Source organism: Hordeum vulgare, chromosome 7H (genome assembly GCF_904849725.1).
Source record: "Hordeum vulgare subsp. vulgare chromosome 7H, MorexV3_pseudomolecules_assembly, whole genome shotgun sequence".
In the NCBI taxonomy this organism is placed as follows: domain Eukaryota; kingdom Viridiplantae; phylum Streptophyta; class Magnoliopsida; order Poales; family Poaceae; genus Hordeum; species Hordeum vulgare.
This window is the reverse complement of record NC_058524.1, coordinates 43,337,114-43,360,083: the sequence shown is the minus strand read 5'-3', so window position 1 is coordinate 43,360,083 and position 22,970 is coordinate 43,337,114. Positions and strand designations below refer to the sequence as shown.

The window sequence follows — 22,970 nt, the reverse complement described above, 5'->3', positions numbered from 1 at the left end:
TAGTTTCCTTAGGGTATCCTATGAATACGCATTTCTCCGCTTTGGGTTCGAGCTTTTCTGGTTGAAGTTTCTTCACATAAGCATCGCAGCCCCAAACTTTAAGAAACGACAGCTTAGGTTTCTTGCCAAACCATAGTTCACACGGTGTCGTCTCAACGGATTTAGACGGTGCCCTATTTAAAGTGAATGCTGCAGTTTCTAATGCATATCCCCAAAATGATAGCGGTAAGTCGGTGAGAGACATCATAGATCGTACCATATCTAATAAAGTGCGATTACGACGTTCAGACACTCCGTTGCGCTGTGGTGTGCCAGGCGGCGTCAGTTGTGAAACGATTCCACACTTCCTTAGGTGTGTGCCAAACTCGTGACTCAAATATTCTCCTCCATGATCAGATCGTAGACATTTAATTTTTCTGTCACGTTGATTCTCAACCTCACTCTGAAATTCCTTGAACTTTTCAAACGTCTCAGATTTGTGCTTCATCAAGTAGATATACCCATACCTGCTCAAATCATCGGTGAGAGTGAGAACATAACGATAACCACCGCGAGCTTCAACGTTCATTGGACCACACACATCAGTATGTATTATTTCCAATAAGTCGGTTGCTCTCTCCATTATTCCTGAGAATGGAGTCTTAGTCATCTTGCCCATGAGGCACGGTTCGCATGTGTCAAATGATTCAAAGTCAAGAGACTCTAATAGTCCATCGGTATGGAGCTTCTTCATGCGCTTAACGCCGATATGACCAAGGCGGCAGTGCCACAAGTATGTGGGACTATCATTATCAACTTTGCATCTTTTGGTACTCATACTATGAATATGTGTAACATCACGATCGAGATTCATCAAGAATAAACCATTCACCAGCGGAGCATGACCATAAAACATATCACTCATATAAATAGAACAACCATTATTCTCTGACTTAAATGAGTAGTCGTCTCGCATTAAGCAAGACCCTGATACAATGTACATGCTTAAAGCTGGTACTAAATAACAATTATTAAGGTTTAAAACTAATCCCGATGGTAGATGTAGAGGTAGCGTGCCGACGGCGATCACATCGACCTTTGAACCATTCCCGACGCGCATCGTCACCTCGTCCTTGGCCAGTCTCCGCTTATTCCGTAGTTCCTGCTTTGAGTTGCAAATGTGAGCAACAACACCGGTATCAAATACCCAGGAGCTACTACGAGCGCTGGTAAGGTACACATCAATAACATGTATATCACATATACCTTTAACGTTGCCGGCCTTCTTGTCCGCTAAGTATTTGGGGCAGTTCCGCTTCCAGTGACCCTTTCCCTTGCAATAGAAGCACTCAGTCTCAGGCTTGGGTCCGTTCTTTTTCTTCTTCCCGGCATCTGGCTTACCGGGTGCGGCAACAGCTTTGCCGTCTTTCTTGAAGTTCTTCTTACCCTTGCCTTTCTTGAAACTAGTGGTCTTGTTGACCATCAACACTTGATGCTCTTTCTTGATTTCTACTTCTGCAGACTTGAGCATCGAGTACAACTCGGGAATGGTCTTCTCCATCCCTTGCATGTTGTAGTTAAGCACAAAGCCTTTGTAGCTTGGTGGGAGAGACATGAGGATTCTGTCAATGATAGCATCATCCGGAAGTTCGACTCCAAGTGAAGTCAGACGACCGTGTAACCCAAACATTTTGAGTATGTGCTCACTGACAGAACTGTTCTCCTCCATCTTACAGTTGAAGAACTTGTCGGAGACTTCATATCTCTCGACACGGGCATGAGCTTGAAAAACTAGCTTCAGCTCCTGGAACATCTCATATGCCCCGTGTTGCTCAAAACGCCTTTGGAGCCCCGTTTCTAAACTGTATAACATGCCACACGTGACTAGAGAGTAGTCATCACTCCGCGCTTGCCAGACGTTTAGAATGTCCTGGGCTGCTGCGGGAGCGGGAGGGTCACCTAGCGGCGCATTAAGGACATAAGCCTTTTTAGCTGCTTCAAGGATGAGCTTCAGGTTGCGAACCCAGTCTGCATAGTTGCTACCATCATCTTTCAGCTTGTTTTTCTCTAGGAATGCATTGAAGTTGAGGTTGACGTTGGACATCTACAATATTTATAAAGACAACTATTAGACTAAGTTCATGACAATTAAGTTCATTTAATCAAATTAAGTATGAACTCCCACTTAAATCGACATCCCTCTAGTCATCTAAGTGATACATGATCCATGTTGACTAACCCGTGTCCGATCATCACGTGAGACGGACTAGTCACCATGGTGAGCAACTTCATGCTGATCGTATTCAACCATACGACTCATGTTCGAACTTTCGGTCTCTTGTATTCGAGGTCATGTCTGTACATGCTAAGCTCGTCGAGTCAACCTAGCTGTTTCGCGTGTGTAAATCTGGCTTACACCCGTTGTATGCGAACGTTAGAATCTATCACACCCGATCATCACGTGGTGCTTCGAGACAACGAACCTTCGCAACGGTGCACACTTAGGGGAATACGTTCTCGAAATTTTAAGAGGGATCATCTTATTATGCTACCGTCGTTTTAAGCAATAAGATGGAAAACATGATAAACGTCACAATGCAATCATATAGTGACATGATATGGCGATTATCATCTTTGCTCTTTCGATCTCCATCTTCAGGCATCGCATGATCATCATCATCACCGGCGTGACACCATGATCTCCATCATCATGATCTCCATCATCGTGTTTCCGTGAAGTCGTCACGCCAACTACTACTATCACTACTACTATGGCTAACCGTTAGCAATGAAGTAAAAGTAGTAAGCACATGGCGTTGCATCTCATACAATAAATTAAGACAACTCCTATGGCTCCTGCCGGTTGTCATACTCATCGACATGCAAGTCGTGAAACCTATTACAATAACATGATCATCTCATACATCATACATGCAACATCACAACTTTGGCCATATCACATCACATGTCAAACCCTGCAAAAACAAGTTAGGCGTCCTCTAATTGTTGTTGCAAGTTTTACGTGGCTGATTTGGGTTTCTAGCAAGAACGCCTTCTTACCTACGTGACAGCCACAACGATGATATGCCAAAGCTATTTACCCTTCATAAGGACCCTTTTCATCAAATCCAATTCGACTAGAGTAGGAGAGACAGACACCCGCTAGCTACCTCTATGCACGATGTGCATGTCTGTCGGTGGAACCAGTCTCACGTAAGCGTACGTGTAAGGTCGGTCCGGGCCGCTTCATCCCACAATACTGCCGGAAAATAATAAGACTAGTAACGGCAACCAAATTGATAAATCATCGCCCACAACTTTTGTGTTCTACTCGTGCATAGAATCTACGCATATAAAACCTGGCTCGGATGCCACTGTTGGGTGACGTAGCATAAATTCAAAAATTTCCTACGCATGTTCAGATCTTCCTATGGAGAGACCAGCAACGAGAGAGGGGTAAGAGCATCTTCGTACCTTTGAAGATCGCTAAGCAGAAGCGTTGCTAGAACGCGGTTGATGGAGTCGTACTCGCGGCGATTCCGATCTAGTGCCGAACAACGACACCTCCGCGTTCAACACACGTGCAGCCCGGTGACGTCTCCCGCACCTTGATCCAGCAAGGAGGAGGGAGAGGTTGGGGAAGAAGTCCAGCAACACGACGGCGTGGTGTCGGTGGAGAGACGAGGTCTCCCGGCAGGGCTTCGCCAAGCGCCGGCAGAGAGGAGGAAGGAGAGGAGCAAGGCCGCGCCGAGAGAGAGACGAAACGGTGTGTCAAACAGCCCCGAACCCTCATCTATATATAGGGGGAGAGGGAGGGGGCGCAGCCCTTAGGGTTCCCACCCCCAAGGGGTGCGGCAGCCCCAGATGGGAGAGGGGGCGGCGGCCAGGGCAGGGAGGAGGGGTGGCGCACCCCTCTGGTGGGCCTTAGGCCCACCTATGCTAGGGTTCCCCCCTTCCCCCTTTCTCTGGTGCACAAGGGCTGGGTGGGTTGTGCACCAGCCCACCTAGGGGCTGGTTCCCTTCCCCACTTAGCCCATCTAGCCTCCCGGGGTCGTTGCCCCCCTTCGGTGGCCCCCCGGGACCACCTCCGGTGGTCCCGGTGGTCCCGGTACATTACCGGTGACGCCCGAAACACTTCCGGTGTCCAAAACCATCCGTCCTATATATCAATCTTTACCTCCGGACCATTCCAGAGCTCCTCGTGATGTCCGGGATCTCATCCGGGACTCCGAACAACTTTCGGTAGCCTCGTATAACAATTCCCTATAACCCTAGCGTCATCGAACCTTAAGTGTGTAGACCCTACGGGTTCGGGAGACAGGCAGACATGATCGAGACACCTCTCTGGCCAATAACCATCAGCGGGGTCTGGATACCCATGGTGGCTCCCACTTGCTCCACGATGATCTCATCGGATGAACCACGATGTCAAGGATTCAATCAATCCCGTATACGATTCCCTTTGTCTGTCGGTATAGAACTTGCCCGAGATTCGATCGTCGGTATACCTATACCTTGTTCAATCTCGTTACCGGTAAGTCTCTTTACTCGTTCCGTAGCACGTCATCGTGTGACTAACTCCTTAGTCACATTGAGCTCATGATGATGTTCTACCGAGTGGGCCCAGAGATACCTCTCCGTCACATGGAGTGACAAATCCCGATCTCGATTCGTGCCAACCCAACAGACACTTTCGGAGGTACCCGTAGTGCACCTTTATAGTCACCCAGTTACGTTGTGACGTTTGATACACCCAAAGCACTCCTACGGTATCCGGGAGTTGCACAATCTCACGGTCGAAGGAAAAGATACTTGACATTAGAAAAGCATTAGCATACGAACAATACGATCTAGTGCTAGGCTTAGGATTGGGTCTTGTCCATCACATCATTCTCCCAATGATGTGATCCCGTTATCAATGACATCTAATGCCCATGATCAGGAAACCATGATCATCTATTGACTAACGAGCTAGCCAACTAGAGGCTTGCTAGGGACACATTGTGACCTATTCATTCACACATGTATTACTGTTTCCTGTTAATACAATTATAGCATGAACGATAGACGATTATCATGAACAAGGAAATATGATAATAACCATTTTATTATTGCCTCTAGGGCATATTTCCAACAGGAAGAAGAAGAAGAGGAGAAGAAGAAGAAGGAGAGGGAGGAGGATAAGAAGAAGGAGAAGAAGGACGAGAAGAAGGAGAAGGAGCTCCTCCTTCTCCTTCTTCTTCCTCCTTATTCCTCCTTCTCCTTCTCCTTCTTCTTTTCTTCTTCTTCTCCTCTTCCTTCTCCTTCTCCTCCTCCTCCTCCTCCTCCTTCTTTTACTTCTTCTTCTCTTTCTCTTCTTCTACGTAGCTTAGACTCATCCAAGAAAGGCTAAATTGGCTAATTATCCATCTAAATGACATAATTAGCTTAGTTAGCTCCAAAATGACCTATTTAATAAAAAATGACCTATATTTAGCTAATTATCCTCGAAATGACATAATTAGCTCCAAAAAGGCATTCTTAGCCAATTTAGCCCGAAGAAGGGGACAAGAGGAGAAGAAAGAGGAAAAATGAAAGGAAGGAAGAAGAAGAAGAGGAGAAGAAGAAGAAGGAGAGGGAGGAGGATAAGAAGAAGGAGAAGAAGGAGGAGAAGAAGGAGAAGGAGCTCCTCCTTCTCCTTCTTCCTCCTCCTTCTTCCTCCTTCTCCTTCTCCTTCTTCTTTTCTTCTTCTTCTCCTCTTCCTTCTCCTTCTCCTCCTCCTCCTCCTCCTTCTTTTACTTCTTCTTCTCTTTCTCTTCTTCTACGTTGCTTAGACTTATCCAAGAAAGGCTAAATTGACTAATTATCCATCTAAATGACATAATTAGCTTAGTTAGCTCCTAAATGACTTATTTAATAAAAAAATGACCAATACTTAGCTAATTATCCTCGAGATGACATAATTAGCTCCAAAAAGGCATTCTTAGCCAATTTAGCTCGAAGAAGGGGACAAGAGGAGAAGAAAGAGGAAAAATGAAAGGAAGGAAGAAGAAGAAGAAGAAGGAGAGGGAGGAGGATAAGAAGAAGGAGAAGAAGGATGCTTCTTCTTCCTCCTTCTTCCTCCTTCTCCTTCTCCTTCTTCTTTTGTTCTTCTTCTCCTCTTCCTTCTCCTTCTCCTCCTCCTCCTCCTCCTTCTTTTACTTGTTCTTCTCTTTCTCTTCTTCTAGTAGCTTAGACTCATCCAAGAAAGCCTAAATTGGCTAATTATCCATCTAAATGACATAATTAGCTTAGTTAGCTCCAAAATGACCTATTTAATAAAAAAATGACCTATACTTGGCTAATTATCCTACGAAATGACATAATTAGCTTAGTTAGCTCCTAAATGATCTATTTAGTAAAACATGACCTATAGTTAGCTAAGTTCTCTCCTAAATGACATAATAAGGCTTACGTAGCTGCAACATGACCTACTCCCCCTAACTTAGGTATTAAATGGCATATAATTAGCCTAGCTAGATCAAAAATGGCTTAATAAGCATAGTTTGCTCTGGAATGACCTATTTTACCCAAGTTAGCTCTGAAACGACCTATAGTTAGCTAGGGTTCCACCTAAATGCATAATTAGCTTAGTTAGCTCCTAAATGGTCTATATTTAGCTAATTTCTCTCCGAAATAACCTATATATACACTACTTCATCTAGTATTATTCTTCTAACTTTCTTATTTGTCATTTTGCAGATTACCTTCACTTCACGGGAAGCTTGGAAAATATTGATGGAATGCTTGAAGATGATTTCTTGTATCATGGGTTGTATTGAAACTATTGTAGTATATGAATATATGAAACTTTGTATGCACGTGGATGAAACTGGTGTAATATATGAAACTTTGTATGCACGTGGATGCAACTTGAAAGCTGGATATCAGAGGTTATTTTAATATGGTTATGAGTACGAAAAGAAATTTATTTATGTCAAATATATATATATATATCCTGATTATTGTTAAAAATGCTGGATATAACAAAAAATAAATAAATAAGGGGCTGGTTCCCCTCTTTGCCGTCTGCCCCCACATGGCAAAGGGGGGGAGGCAGACGGCAAAGGGGGGAATCTGCCCCCTCTCTCTCCCCTCTTTGACGTCTGCCCCCTCATGGCAAAGGGGGGAGACAGACGGCAAAGGGGGGAATCTGCCCCCTCTTTCTCCCTTCTTTGCCGTCTGCCCCCACATGGCAAAGGGGGGAAAGGCAGACAACAAAGGGAGGAGACCTGCCGTTAACACTTAACGGGGAGGTTGCAATATATACCCTCCCAGTTAATTTTTTTTTGGGAAAGCAGACGACAAAGAACGTCTTTACCGGATTTTTTTTTGTCGTCTACTTTGCCGTCAGCTGACCGACGGCAAAGCCTTTACCGTCCGTGGTTGCATCATTTGTCATCCGCTTTGGCAGACGGCAAATGTCTGAATTTCAGTAGTGTAGGCTGAACACAACAAAAAAGTATTATAGTATATACACGGATGGTTCAGTTTTTCTTTCCCGTGTATGTTTCCGTTGAGTCATGTGATGCTTTTCGAGTTAAGATTCGCCGTGTCAGTGCCACTGGTTAATCATGCATGCATGTGTGGAGAAAACCATATTAGGGGGGATCTAGTGGAGAAATTCGATATGATCTCATCTCATTGGAGAAGGAAAAGCTTCATGTTTCCGTTTCGAAAAAAAAGCTTGATGTTGATCTTCAACTTGCAAATAATAGAAGACAACTTGCGAATAGACCACCAATCATTTTGTTAGTCGGAGAGCCGCCAACGCAACCCACGTTTTAGGGGGGCCCTCATTTGTTGCGCTTCAAGTTCTATGCTTAACATGGGTACTTCCATTTATTTCATCGCTTGACCATCCACGATTAGAAGATGCATATACTGTGACTTTGCTAATTTTAATATTCATAGGCTCAGTCCCTCATACGAAGAAGAAAGTGCGTGTGCATGACACTCTTTTGAATTTATTTTAGACCTTCTGGTGATATGCGTTCGGTGGAACTATAAAGACGTTTGTGGTGATTTTGCCACTCTCAATATAATGTGTTGGCTCAGTCTTTCGATAGTGCTTATAGGGATAGGGCGTACGTGTGTACATTCATAAAGGTGAATATATGTGTGTATGTATATGTGTCAGAGGGTTAATAAATGTGTGTATGTATGAGCGTCTGCATTTGTCTTGCATTCAAAAAAGAATAAAATGTATAACTATCTATCGAGACAGGCGTATTGGTGACAGGGTTACAAGATTTGAAAATTCAAAATTAAATCTTTTTGTTTGAATTTTTTTGAAGAAAACGATGTAATTATACAAGGATGAAATGTATATGTATACATTTTTTAAAGGGATTTCGTCCTGATTTATATATAAAACAACGACCATCAACAATCCGATACAAACGAATGCCACCACAACACACACCCAGGACACGATACATAGCCACTCAGTGCAGTAATACCATCCCTAGCATTACAAGAGCAACCAAAGACTTCAACAATGAACATGCCACCACGAAGAAATGAAGCCGCATACAACGAACCATGGGCTCATAGACGGTGCCTTCAGGAAAGTTACCACATCGGAACGCCGCCACCGCCCAATCCGAGAATCAGAGTTTCCCCTGGAGCGACACGTCGGACAATGAAAGCCGCAACGACGCCTTCAGAAAGCGAACGAGCTTCGCCGCCATCGGTCCGTCGGAAGATAGAACAAGTTTTCACCCCGGTCAACACTCACTTCCACTGAACACCGCATCCCGACTACCATGCCGCCCACACGGTCATGGCCACCGAGCAACACCAAGCCACGGGCTTTGCCCATGAGCACCGCACGACCATCACCAAGGCCGCCATCCCAGAATTCAAGACCTTGACACCACCTCACCCGATACCCGCCGCTACCCCAACCAAAGAGACGAGCGGAAAGGCCCTGCCTTTCGCACCCCTGGGCAGGCCCCAATGCCGAGACCCAATTTGCTAGCCAAACTAGCCTCCATCAACCCATCTTGCAACCCCTGGCATGAGATGAGCTCGATCCTGCTTCATCGGGCGCGAGATGAGCGATGATCCGTTGTTGGGAGAGGTCCAACCCTTGGACAAAGATGGGATTCCAGCTCCACTAGTAGAATCTAAAAAAACTTTATTCAACATCGCCATCACCCTTAAGACAATGAACAACCTAAAAATCTAAGCTACTTTGGCCTAAAACTATCCACACGCGTGGATCCGACGACCCCCCGAAAGAGGACATCACTGGAAGGCTGGCCTCTCCGTGGTGAAAACTGCATTTCTGCGGAACACAAAAGCATGATCATCTACCACTACCATGCCATAGTAATGCAAATGATCATGACAATATGTGCAAGCGGCAATTTTTCCACCACCAAACACTCCATATATGGAGGTCCTTTGTTGGGCCGAACAGTCTATAATGCAGACTTTTGATTTTTGAGATATTAGAGTAAACCAATACAAAGAGCATATTTTGCTTCACCGAATTTGCAAACCGATTCGAAGATGCTAGCCGGTGTCGTGTGACAATTGGCAAAGGCAGCACTTGAGCGATGTGCAGTTCCTCTGCTCAGTCGAAAATGTTTGTCCTTCAACATGGATGATTAGGGGTGGTTCCTTGTTTCCACAAAAAACAAATCCCAAGCATCAGTGTTGGCATGCTGTACTTCGGTACACCCCCAAACAAGGTTACAATTTTTTAGATAGACCAATGATGTAGATTAGAGCTTTTGTTCTTCATTGTAATAATTAGGATCTTGCCATCTAGTTGCGGAATAAGGGTTTAACTAGAGTATGGGCTCTTTGTTTGGGTCACACACTTCTGAAAAGGTGTCGTACCTTAGTTCTTGATGAAGCCTTGGCTTCTATAGACAAATCGAGAGATATGTCTTTCAGAAAACTATACGATTTTTTTTTTCAAACATTGCACTACTAATTACAGTCGAGTCGCCCACCATCGTATACGGTCACTTACGGATCGAGACATGGTACTTGCAATGACTGATGGTATGTACTCTTATTGCCAACTTATTTGTTCATAATCCATAGTCCGTAATCCACACTACTGAGCCACATTCATAGCAGATTATGACACAAGCCCGCGAAGCTCATGGAAACTGAAGGATCTCTCTTCTGCGAGCTGGTGAACAAGTACTGGTCAAACACATCGAACCGAAACATTTAGAAGATACTTGATGGTGTGTGTTTATTGCTGGTATAATAATCTCTTGGTATACGTGAGAGGGATTCATCTTGTAAAGATCTGAAAAAAACACAGTGACATCTTTCAGTCATATCCGGGAAATTATTTTCTAGGGGTGTTTGGAATACAAACTATATTCTCCCTTAATTAATATGCATGGCAAATCTCTTGCCCGTTTTCAATAAAAAAACAGATTTCAAAAGGAACATCAAAACGCATACATCATGCTGAGTTCAGACATCTCGTGGTAAAAATAAAAAAGAAGGTTCGGGTTTTCATTACAAAAACAAGTTCGTACAACTAGGTACATGATCAGCATAAATGCGATTTGGATATGGGAACACTGGACCCACATTTCCCCTGTTTTATCATGCAGTTGTTGCCATGGACTGGGAGCTCTCAACTCTGATTTCAGAGCTCAGTGTTTTCTTTTCTGACAGCGGTGAAGGATGATTCCGGTGTGAAAACTGCATTTCTGCAGAACACAAAAGCATGATCATCTACCACTACCATGCCACAGTAATGCAAATGATCATGACAATATGATGACCTGATGAGCTCTTCTGGTTTGCAGGGGAATCAACACTATATATATGTGCAAGCGGCAGTTTTTCCACCACCACACAATCCATATATGGAGGTCCTTTGTTGGGCCGAAAAGACCATAACGTAGACTCTTGATTTTGAGATATTAGAGTAAACCAATACAAAGAGCACCTTTTGCGTCACCGAATTTGCAAACCGACTCGAAGATGCTGGCCGGAGTTGTGTAACAATTGCCAAAGGCAGCACTTGAGCGATGTGCAATTCTTGTGCTCAGTCGAAATTGTTTGTCCTTTAACATGAGTGATTACGGGTGGTTCCTTGATTCTAGAAAAAACAAATAGCAATCATCAAAGCTCCCATGCTGTACTTCGGTACACCCTCTAACAAGTTCACAATTCTGGAGACAGACCAATGATGTATATTAGAGCTTTTGTTGTTCATTGTAATAATAAGGATCTTGCCATTCGGTTGCGGAAGAAGGGTCTAACTAGAGCATGGGCTCTTGTTTGGGTCGCACACTTCTGAAAAGGTGTTGGATCTTAGTTCTTGATGAAGCCACGACCTCTATAGACAACTCGACAGATGTTGTCCTTCATAAAACTATCCGGACAGAATTCAAACATTGCACTAGTAATTACAATCGAGTCGTCCACCACCGTATACTTGTTATCTATGGACTGAGACATGGTACTTGCAATGAGTGATGGTATGTTCTCTTATATCCAACTTATTTGTTCATAATCCATAGTTCGTAATCCACACTAATGAGCCACATTCATTTCCTAGAAAAGTCGCGGAGTATGACATTAGCCCGTGAAGCTCATGAAAACTGTAGGATCTCTCTTCCGCGAGCTGGTGAACGTGTATTGGTCGTACACATCGAACCCAAACATTTAGAAGAGATTGTTGATGGTGTGGGTTTATTGCTGCCGCCTGAATATAAATAAACACCAGATATAGTAATCTCTTGGTATATGCCAGAGGGATTCATCCTGTGGAGATCTGAAGAAAATACGGTGACATCTTTCAGTCATTTCCGGAAAATTATTCTGCGATCTACTTCTACCAAAATTTCCAGCTACGTATGGTTGTAGGTTATGTTCGTTGCGTGTTGCCACTCTTCAGAAGCATCTAGGCTGCACACGAGAAAAAAACATGGCGTACCATAAAAAGATCTCTTTCCGTATATGCTTCTGTAGTTCTGTTGACTCCAGTGAGGCTGATGTGATGCTTTTCGAGTTGAGATTCGTCGTGTCACTGGGCCTGCGTCAATCATGCATGCATGCCTGTGTGGAAAAAATAACTAGGAGGAATCTAGTGGAGAAATTTGATATGATCTCGTTGGAGAAGGGAAAACTTGATGTTGATCTCACATGCCTGTTTCAAACGGAAAATGACTGTCGATATGTATTTTTTTTCTGACAATACGGCTATCAATGTATTATTATTAGCAATTAGCAAATATTCCCTTCGTTTCTAAATATAAGTCTTTTAAGAGGTTTCACTAGGGGGGCTACATACGGATGTATATAGACATATTTTAAAGTATAGATTCATTCATTTTGTTTCGTATGTGGTCTTATAGTGAAATCTCTAAAAAGACTTATATTTTGAAACGGAGGGAGTATTTGATTGTCTGCTCGGAGCACATCAATAATCCTTAAATTGATGTATTAGAAGCATAAAATATTTAGCGACATCTGTACTTTTCAGTTTGTACTCCTACTTATGCACGGGTGACGCCGACCGTAGACGGTGACTATTTGACCAAAAGACTTTGAGTGACTTAGAAGAAATAATGGTAGACAACTTGCGAATAGATCATCAATAATTTTGTATCAAATGAAGCAGAGACGGTGGCGGCACCGTGAAAGGAGGGAGGGTCTCCATCAAAGCAACGACCATCAACAAATTGATACAAACGCACGTCATCGTAACACACACATTCAAAACATGATACATAAACGCTGAGTGCAGCAACATTATCCCTAACATTATAAGAGCAATCAAAGGTTTCAACTGTAAACACGCCACCACGGAGAGATGAACCTGCATACAACAAATCATGGGCTTCAAGCCGGCCCCTTCAGGAAAGTTACGACATCGGAACGTCGCCACTGTTCGATCCGAGAATCAGAGTTTTCCCTGGAGCAATACACCAGGCAATGAGGGCCGCGACGACGCCTTAAGGGAACGAGCTTCGCCGCTGCCGTTCCGTCCGGAGATAGAAAATGTTTTTGCCCTGACCAACACTCACAGCTACCGAACGCCACACCCCGCCTATCATGCCGCCTACGCGGCCATGGCCACCGAGCAGCACCAATCCACGAACTTTGCCCATGAGCACCGCCCTATCACCACGAGGGCCGCCATCCCGCCATCCAAGACCTTGACGCCACCTCACCCGAGAGCCGCCGCTATCCCAACCAAAGAGATGAGCGGAAAGGCCCCGCCTTTGGCACCATTCGCGTCGGAGCTTTCGCGTACACACTCGCGGAACCCGTCGCCGAAAGCGGCCATAGAAACTCGGAATGAAAATACCTCCAAATGCGACCTGTATAAAAAGCCAAATTTTCGGACTCTAAGAATGAACAGTACCATGTGTTGAAAAAGCCTTAAATTTGATTTTTTTATACAGACCTCATTTCAATACATTTTGTTCTAAACAATTAGACACATATTCCTATATTATGTCTCCATGTATATCTGTATTTATTTTTAATATCTTTTAAATATGAAAGAATGAATTTTGAATTTACCAAAAGAAGGCCTTCAGCAAGCTCGGCCTTCAAAAACAATTTTCCCTACCTCCCCCCCCCCCCCAAAAAAAAGCAGCGTATCATCTCCGTCCACGTGTAGGTAGGCTGGCGGCGGAGAAGCGATGCGGGGCACGGCACAGCCGACAGCCACAGGCCGGGAATCGGCCGGCTTGCCGGCGGGCCGCGACGACGCGAGTAGCGCCGAAAGCGCGCGGCCGCGTGCGCTCCGTCGCCCTCCGCTCCTGTCCTCTAGCGCCGGGGCTCCTTCCTCCGGCCTCCACCGATGAAAAGGCCCGCGGCCCGCCGAGCCCAGGGGCAGGGGCAGCTAGTGAGTGGCCTGCCGCCGTCCGTCCGTCCGTCCATCCGCCCAGTCAACACACTCAGGAGCCCGCGGTCTGCAACGACGGCGGGGCGGCCGCCGTGGCCTCCATACAGGTCAGTACCGCCGCCATTGCTCACCCACCCAAGTCAACTAGTCAGTGCGGATGGGGGGGTTTGGATTCGGGATCTCTCGCGCGCGCATTGTCATGATCCTGTTCGATTTCTCGCAGATTACGTTCGGTTTTCGTGCTTCCTTCGGTAGCTGCTGGATCCGCGCCTGCTCCAATTTCCTGAGGTTGTGTGAGTATCTCGACTTGCTCCAGTACCGCTTTCAGTATCTCTTCTTTGTCCATTTCCCTTCAGCTGTTCCGCCGTTCTTTGTCCTAACTAGTTCATGGGGGTGCTGCAGGTTCTGAAGAGGACCCGATCCACCCGCCTCGGCATCGGCAGCAGTGGGTTCGAGATTACGCTCATTGATGGGGTTCCTCACGGTAACAGGTCGGTCCTCGTCACTTTCCTCATGTTACATAGCTAGCTACGTACATCGTTTTTTGAAGCATAGATAATACGTAGTACATCGTTGTTGCTACCTTTTGACAACAAAACCTAGTTGGGGATTGAAACAAGCTGTGAATCCGAATCTCACTCCGACACTCGGCCATTAATTACTTCAGGTTCTTGGATTATGAACTTTTGCGGGAGCCCAGTATGCTCCAACCAAGATGTAGTACTTTCATGTGCGTTGCACGAAATTTTCGACTCTTCCACTTGCACCAATCATCTGGTGGCGATTGGCATCGGCGTGCTGCTCATACTCGTGCTCACACTCCATTTACTTGTCAAAATTCCGAAGAGCAGAGCATCTACGCGGCAACTCTTCACGCTCAGCTCGCCGCTACAGTTGGCTGCAGTGTTGTTCAGTGGCTGCTTGGGCTTGGTTTATCTTGGCCTAGGACTGCCGATGCTGGGCAATATCTTCAATCAGGATGCTTCTGTTTACCTGCCACACTGGTGGCTTGTGGCATTATCTCAAGGATCCAGTTTGATCTGTTCCAGCTTTGCATTCAGCATCAGGCCTCGGTTCGTTGGAGCCTCATTTGTTAAATTATTGTCGCTTTTGTTGACCACGTATGCAGCATTCATATGTTGTTCCTCAGTTGTTGGCATGGCTGCAGAGAAGACAATTACCATTAAGGCTTGCTTAGATGTTCTGTCCCTACCGGGTGCATTTCTCTTCCTACTTTATGGCATTCGGTGCAGCCATGACGAACAGGGTTACGAAGGAAATGGGAATGCTTTATACAAGCCCCTGAACACCGAGGGGGGTGGTCAGATGGCTGATTCTGACAGTCAGGTGACTCTTTTTGCTAAGGCTGGTTTTTTCAGCAAGATGTCATTTTGGTGGTTAAATGATTTGATGAAGATGGGTTATGAGAAGCCTCTCGAGGACAAAGATGTGCCACTTTTACAAAACACTGACCTAGCACATAACCAGTACTTGATATTCATGGAGAAGCTGAACCGCAAGCAGTCCCAGTCAAACGCCACACCATCACTCTTCTGGACCATTGTTTCTTGTCACAAGCGTGGGATCATGGTCTCAGGTTTCTTTGCTTTGCTCAAGGTGCTCACCTTATCTATAGGCCCATTGCTTCTCAAGGCATTCATCAATGTGTCAGTTGGAAAAGGGGCCTTTAAATATGAAGGCTTTGTGCTGGCTGCGATGATGTTTGTTTGCAAATGTTGCGAATCTTTGTCGCAGAGGCAGTGGTTTTTTCGCACTCGGAGATTAGGACTTCAGGTGAGGTCATTCCTGTCAGCAGCTATTTATAAGAAGCAACAGAAGTTATCAAACTCCGCAAAAATGAGGCACTCTTCTGGACAAATTATGAACTATGTCACAGTTGATGCTTACCGGGTTGGTGAATTCCCATACTGGTTCCACCAAACATGGACAACAAGTGTTCAACTTTGCATTGCTCTAGCAATCCTGTACAATGCAGTTGGTGTTGCAGCAGTTTCATCGTTGGTTGTTATCGTTATCACTGTAGTCGGTAATGCTCCATTGGCCAAGCTACAGCACAAATTTCAGAGTAAGCTTATGGAAGCACAAGATGTGAGATTGAAGGCGATGTCTGAGTCATTAGTTCATATGAAGATCCTGAAACTTTATGCATGGGAAGTTCACTTCAAGAAGGTCATTGAGGGATTGAGGGAGGTTGAGTATAAGTGGTTGTCAGCATTCTTGCTTAGGAGGGCATACAATAGTATTGTTTTCTGGTCATCACCTGTTTTAGTTTCGGCGGCAACCTTTCTAACATGCTATCTTTTGAAAATCCCTCTTGACGCTAGCAACGTCTTCACTACTGTAGCAACTCTGCGTCTTGTGCAAGAGCCAGTTAGGTCAATACCAATTGTTATCGCAGTTGCAATACAAGCTAAGGTTGCTTTCACTCGGGTATCAAAGTTTCTTGATGCACCTGAGCTGAATGGGCAAGTTAGGACGAAATACCGTGTGGGCATCGATTACCCAATAGCGATGAATTCATGCAGTTTCTCCTGGGATGTAAATCCATCAAAACCAACTCTAAACAATATAAATCTGGTGGTCAAAGCTGGAGAAAAGATTGCAATTTGTGGAGAGGTAGGATCAGGAAAATCAACTCTTTTGGCTGCTGTACTCGGAGAGGTCCCCAAAACCGAAGGCACGGTATGCTTTTCTATTACCTTCTTCCTTTTTGTGAAGTAGAAGCTGAAATGGCTGTCGATTTGTGAGGTTATGACACACTTTTGTTATCTCGAGCACGTTATGTACTTCTGTTATCCCTTTTGGGTTTTCTCATGCAGGAAAATAACTGTTTCTCTTGTAATTTATTGTTATTGGTACATTCATTAGGCTTCTTATTTTTATCAGATTCCATATTTTGTATCATGATAAATGTTGCCGTTGCACTGCAAGTACAAGCGCTATATTCGTCGGGTGTCGGGCAACACAATATTGCTCTGTGTGGTTAAGAACCTTAGTCGGTAGTTTCCAATTTCTTTATCAAAGTACCACCTGTTAACTACTGCATCTTGTTTGATTTTGCCAAGTTGTTATGATAATTTTGCTTGATAATAGTTGCCAACATAAAGTAGGCTAGTTATTTCCTTTTCTGTTAGAAAATAGAAATTAATATCAGATTACATATTTCAGATTCAAGTCTGTGGGAGAATAGCATATGTTTCTCAGACTGCATGGATCCAAACAGGAACAGTACAAGATAATATCCTCTTTGGATCTTTGATGGACAAACAAATGTACCAAGAAACACTTGCAAGGTGCTCGTTGGTCAAGGACCTTGAAATGCTGCCATTCGGTGACCTTACTCAAATTGGGGAGAGAGGAGTAAATCTTAGTGGTGGTCAGAAGCAGCGTGTTCAGCTTGCTCGTGCACTATACCAGAATGCAGACATCTATCTTCTTGATGACCCTTTCAGTGCTGTCGATGCCCATACAGCAACAAGTCTCTTTAATGTAAGCATCGTATCAGCGGAGTAGATTGCATTCCTATTTTCTATGAATTGTTCAATAATGCTCTTACTTGTCTTACAGGATTATGTCATGGGTATTTTATCAGACAAGACTGTTCTTTTGGTGACCCACCAAGTGGATTTTCTCCCTGTATTTGACTCCATTCTGGTCTCTCTCTCGTGATATATGTGCTACTGTAATTTATTTTGTTTGTAGTGAGCTGTATATATTTGTCGAATTCATCTAAAACTAGTGATAATTTTTGGCAGTTAATGTCAGACGGGGAGGTTATTCGGTCTGCACCTTATCAAGATTTATTGTCAGATTGTCAAGAATTTAAATACCTTGTAAATGCCCATAAAGATACTACTGGTGTTTCAGACATTAGCAATATGGCCCGTCACAGAGCAAAGGATTTACCAATAAAGGAGACAGATGGTGTTCATGGAAACAGATACATAGAGTCTGTGAAGCCATCACCAATAGATCAACTGATCAAAACAGAGGAAAGAGAATCAGGGGACGCAGGTCTTAAGCCTTATATCCTATACCTGCGCCAGAACAAAGGCTTCCTGTATGCCTCCCTCTCTGTTATGTCTCACATAATTTTCATAGCTGGGCAAATATCACAGAATTCATGGATGGCCGCTAATGTCCAGAATCCTGATGTTACTACACTCAAGTTAATTTCTGTGTACATTGGTATTGGAGTTTGCACAGTGTTCTTTGTGCTATCAAGATCTATATTCTTCGTTATTCTTGGGATGCAGACTTCAAGATCCTTATTTTCCCAGTTGCTTAATTCATTGTTCCGTGCACCCATGTCCTTTTTTGATTCTACTCCCCTAGGCAGGGTTCTTAGCCGGGTAAAAATTCTGAAACAAACACAACTATATAAACTACAGTTTTTTTAGATCATATAGACTACAGTTTAGTTTAACATTACCAGGTTTTTATAATAATGATTAACCCTCCCCCAACCTGCAGGTCTCTTCAGATTTAAGTATCATTGACCTTGATGTTCCATTTGCATTGATGTTTGGCTTTAGTTCCAGCTTAAATGCGTATAGCAATCTGGGGGTATTGGCTGTTGTTACATGGCAAGTTCTGTTTGTATCATTGCCAATGATAGTTTTGGCAATTCGGTTACAGGTAATTCGTGTGGCCTTTTTCTGTATAGCTAAATGCCTAAACTCCCTTTGGTTATTTTATTCACCGAATGATCTTTTATGCAGCTATTTTCATCCAAGAGGTGAAATTAGTCTACTCTTTTTGTTTCACAAGTCCCGTTGACTGAGATCTGTTATGTTTATTCATGCAGAGGTACTATTTAGCTTCGGCGAAGGAATTGATGCGAATCAATGGCACTACCAAGTCTGCTCTAGCAAATCACTTAGGTGAATCAATCGCGGGGGCTATAACCATACGTGCCTTTGAGGAAGAAGATCGTTTCTTTGCCAAAAATCTGGAGCTAGTTGACAAGAATGCCGGTCCATACTTCTATAACTTTGCAGCAACTGAATGGTTGATTCAACGACTGGAAATAATGAGTGCTGCGGTTCTTTCTTCTTCTGCCTTTGTCATGGCTCTTCTTCCTGCAGGAACTTTTAGCCCTGGTATGTAGGTTATTCATAAATATACATTTAATATGCACGAGATTATAAAGGAATCAACATTACCCTCAGAAAACTAATTACTTTTTTACCATGCTTGGCGCAGGTTTTGTTGGAATGGCATTGTCATATGGCCTTTCCCTAAATAATTCTTTTGTTAGCTCTATTCAAAAGCAATGTGACCTTGCAAATAAAATAATTTCTGTCGAACGGGTGAACCAGTACATGGACATTCCAAGTGAAGCAGCAGAAGTTATTGAAGAAAACCGGCCAGCACCAGATTGGCCCCAGGTTGGCAGTGTGGAGCTTAAAGATTTGAAGGTAATCAATATAGAAATATGCATGTATGCCTGACTAGGTTACATGTATGCCTTACTAGGTATAACCTTTAAAACATACTAACAAATGTATGTGATTGATTTTCATCTGACAGATTAGGTATAGGGAAGATACTCCCCTGGTACTACATGGTATCACTTGCAAGTTTGAAGGTAGATCGAAAATTGGTATAGTTGGTCGAACAGGAAGTGGCAAGACAACTTTAATTGGTGCATTGTTTCGTCTTGTTGAACCTACTGGAGGGACAATAAATATTGACTCTGTGGATATCACCACGCTTGGCTTGCATGACCTGCGTTCGCGTTTAGGCATCATTCCACAAGACCCAACACTTTTTCAGGGTACAGTAAGATATAATCTAGATCCTCTTGGGCAGTTCACGGATCAACAAATATGGGAGGTAAGATGCGTGATATATGTACAATTTCAGAAAACTAAGCACCTTACCATATTGTGATGAATAATATGATTAATGGGCCTGTCAAATGACAAGTTACCACTCTCTGTTTATGCCATACATGCATCTTGGAAAAAACCACTAAATTGGTTCATTCCTATGCTATTGTGTTGCAGGTTCTTGACAAATGCCAACTTCTTGAAGTTGTCCAGGAGAAGGAACAAGGATTGGATTCACTTGGTAGGAAACCTCAGTGTACCTATAATTTAGCAATTAGGATAACATACAATTCTGCTCCAGTCATTTCATGATTCAAAATACATGCGCCAATAAATCTGTCAAACTGCTTGTAGTCATAGGCATATGAGTCGGATCAGTTTGCTAGCATGATGTCTGGAATTGTGTTCTTCATCGTACTAATCAACATCTTTGTCATACAGTAGCTGAAGACGGGTCGAACTGGAGCATGGGCCAAAGGCAGCTCTTTTGTTTGGGCCGCACACTTTTGAAAAGGTGTCGTATCTTAGTTCTCGATGAAGCCACAGCCTCTATAGACAACGCAACAGATGCCATCCTTCAGAAAACTATCCGGACAGAATTCAAACATTGCACGGTTATTACGGTCGCTCACCGTATACCGACGGTTATGGACTGCGACATGGTACTTGCGATGAGTGATGGTACGTTCCTCTTAATTGCCAACTTATTGTTTCGGCAACATATAATTCCGTACTGATGAGCTGCATACGTTTCCAGGGAGAGTAGTGGAGTATGACAAACCCACGAAGCTCATGGAAACTGAGGGATCTCTTTTCCGCGAGTTGGTCAACGAGTACTGGTCATACACATCGTACGGAAACATTTAGAAACAATTCTTGATGATGTGTGTTCACTGCTGCAGTTTCTGAAGACATATACTAGAATCTGTTTCAGAAAAGGATATGCCTACCCCGAAAGGAGAATACAACGGATACACTAATCTGTTGTCACACCTCACAATGATTCATCTATGCGAGATCTGAAGATAACACGTTGCCATAGTTCAGTCATTGCCTGGAAAATTCTTTTGCTATCTATGCTACCATAAATACTTGAGAAACACTGAGTCCGTGCAGAACAAATCCATGAACATTGCTTTGCTTTGCTCAAGCAATTGGATATAGAGGGCTAGATGGGAGGAGCTTCAAATGTGTAAACCCTGATGTATGTCACCATCGATACATTGTTGGAACTGGTTAGGAGAACAAAGTAAGGGATGCTGTATATTGTTCATAGCTAAGTTGTGTACTAGTAGTTTGTATGCATTATTTTGTAGCACTGAGTTTGGAAGCTCCTAACGATTGCTAAGACGGTGCGTCGTATGCGGCTGCATCTCTTCGTGTTAGGGATGGTGTTGCTACGTTCAGTGCCTGTGTATCCTGCCTTGGGCGTTCAGTGCCTGTGTATCCTGCCTTGGGCGTGTACGTACGTATGTTTGTATCCGAATCCGTTTGTTGTTGGTCGTTGTTCTATATATAAAGTGAGGGGAAAGCTTTTTTTAGTAAGACACGCAGAAGGGTGCTGGCACCTAACGGTGACGGTAGTCGATCGGAGGCAGGGATGGTAACACAGCTAAACTGACGGACAAGGTTGGGCAGCGAGGCGAAGACAATGGCTGCACGGTCAACCAATGATGGTTGGTGGTTGTGAGCTCTGGATGTTGACTTTTTTTTAAACAAACTCGCCAGGCTTTATTAAACAGAGACAACCCTTATAGATAGGAAATGTTAATCTCCAGACAGGCCTAACCAAACATGACGACCATACCTAAGAGATAGAGCAGTAGCGGCATCTTCATTCATCTTGACGAAGCCTAGTGGCGGGGGAATCCACCCATTGGTTCTGAGAGCCCTTAACGAAGGACTACAATGTACCGGTTTAGAAGCTATATCAATATCTCGCAGAAATGCCTCGATGAAACGGTCGGTGTGTAGCGGACTATCATATATCTCTTCATGAATTGCTCATCGCCTAGATCTCTAGAGCCCATAGAGTAACCACCATACGGTTGGACATTTGCTGTGATAGAATTTCCTGCATAGTGAAGATCCAACTTCTGGCATTAAGGTTTAGGTTCGCATTCATCTTTTCCACCACTTCTTCGGATGACAAAGACCACACGCATCTAGCCGAGATGCAGTCTATCAGAGCATGCTTCCAGCTATCTTCCTACACACGGAAGTGGAAAATAGAGCTGGTAGCCATATGTCGATGACAAAGGACATCCGCAGTTGGAACCATGTCCCTGCAAAACCGCCACACAAAGTTCTTCAGCTTGGAGGGAACCTTAATGTTCCATAAGGAAACCCATGCCCGCTTCTCTCGATCCATAGCCGAAGCCCCACCACTGCCATCTAGTAGGTTCTCTCCATCCCTTTTTGATTTTAGAAGCATCTTGTAAGATGAACTTACCGAAAACAATTCGCGGTGATCTTGCCCAAAAATCTGCCATCCTCCTCGTGCATAATAGAATAGATAAGATTACCTCAACATCGATCGGAGTAAAAACTCTGCGAAGTTCATCCTCTCGCCATGCACTAGCCGAGGCATCAATGAGGTCCGACACACTTTGGGGAGGGTTAATCACCAGTGAGGCGATCGGTCGCATCATACCCGGCCTAGGCATCCAACTTTGATACCAAATATTGGTGTTCTCTCCAGTTCCAATCCGCTTGATAATCCCTTGTGCAACAACATCTCTCCCATTCAAGATTGCCCTCCAAATTTGAGAAGGATGCCCACCAAGCTCAACCTCTAGTAATGAGACCGTGTGAAAAGGATCGAGATGGACCTAGAGGGGGGTGAATAGGTACAATTCCAAATTTTAATAATTACTTAGCAATTTTAGGCAAAAGTGCGGAATATGAGTGTAGGCCTAATAATTGCTATGACAAGGAGTAAGCTATTTAGAGTGAAGTAAGACAAGCGGTAAACAATAATCAAATACAAGTACGTAATAAGGATTAACACAAGTAGAGAGTTAGGGTTAGGAATAACCGAAACTCCAAGAGAGACAAGGATGTATCCCGATGTTCACTTCCTTGGAGGGAAGCTACGTCACCGTTAGAGGGGCGGATGTTACCACGAAGGCACACCAACGCCATGAAGGCTCACCCTATTCTCCCTTTGAGATAACTCCACGAAGGCGTTTCTCAACCACTAGTGGTAAGCCTTGAGGTGGCTTCCAAACCTTCACAAACTTTCCGGGGGAAATCACAATGGTTTGATT

General features: G+C 44.0%; 1 protein-coding gene across 2 annotated transcripts; it reads left to right on the top strand.

The window, feature by feature from the left end:
- Nucleotides 1-14,197: 14,197 nt before the first annotated feature.
- On the top strand, nucleotides 14,198-20,976 carry LOC123407179 (ABC transporter C family member 10-like). Of its 2 annotated transcripts, XM_045100257.1 has the most exons (12): nucleotides 14,198-14,337; nucleotides 14,514-16,549; nucleotides 17,036-17,356; nucleotides 17,435-17,521; nucleotides 17,623-18,219; nucleotides 18,341-18,505; nucleotides 18,675-18,969; nucleotides 19,073-19,287; nucleotides 19,400-19,705; nucleotides 19,879-19,942; nucleotides 20,143-20,382; nucleotides 20,459-20,976. In XM_045100257.1, exons 1-12 carry the CDS (start codon nucleotides 14,316-14,318, stop codon nucleotides 20,566-20,568), a joined length of 4,458 nt encoding a protein of 1,485 aa, XP_044956192.1. In that variant the 5' UTR covers nucleotides 14,198-14,315; the 3' UTR covers nucleotides 20,569-20,976. The 2 variants fall into 2 exon arrangements, with proteins under 2 accessions (XP_044956192.1, XP_044956193.1); XM_045100258.1 differs by lacking the exon at nucleotides 17,435-17,521.
- The last annotated feature ends 1,994 nt before the right edge of the window (nucleotides 20,977-22,970 follow it).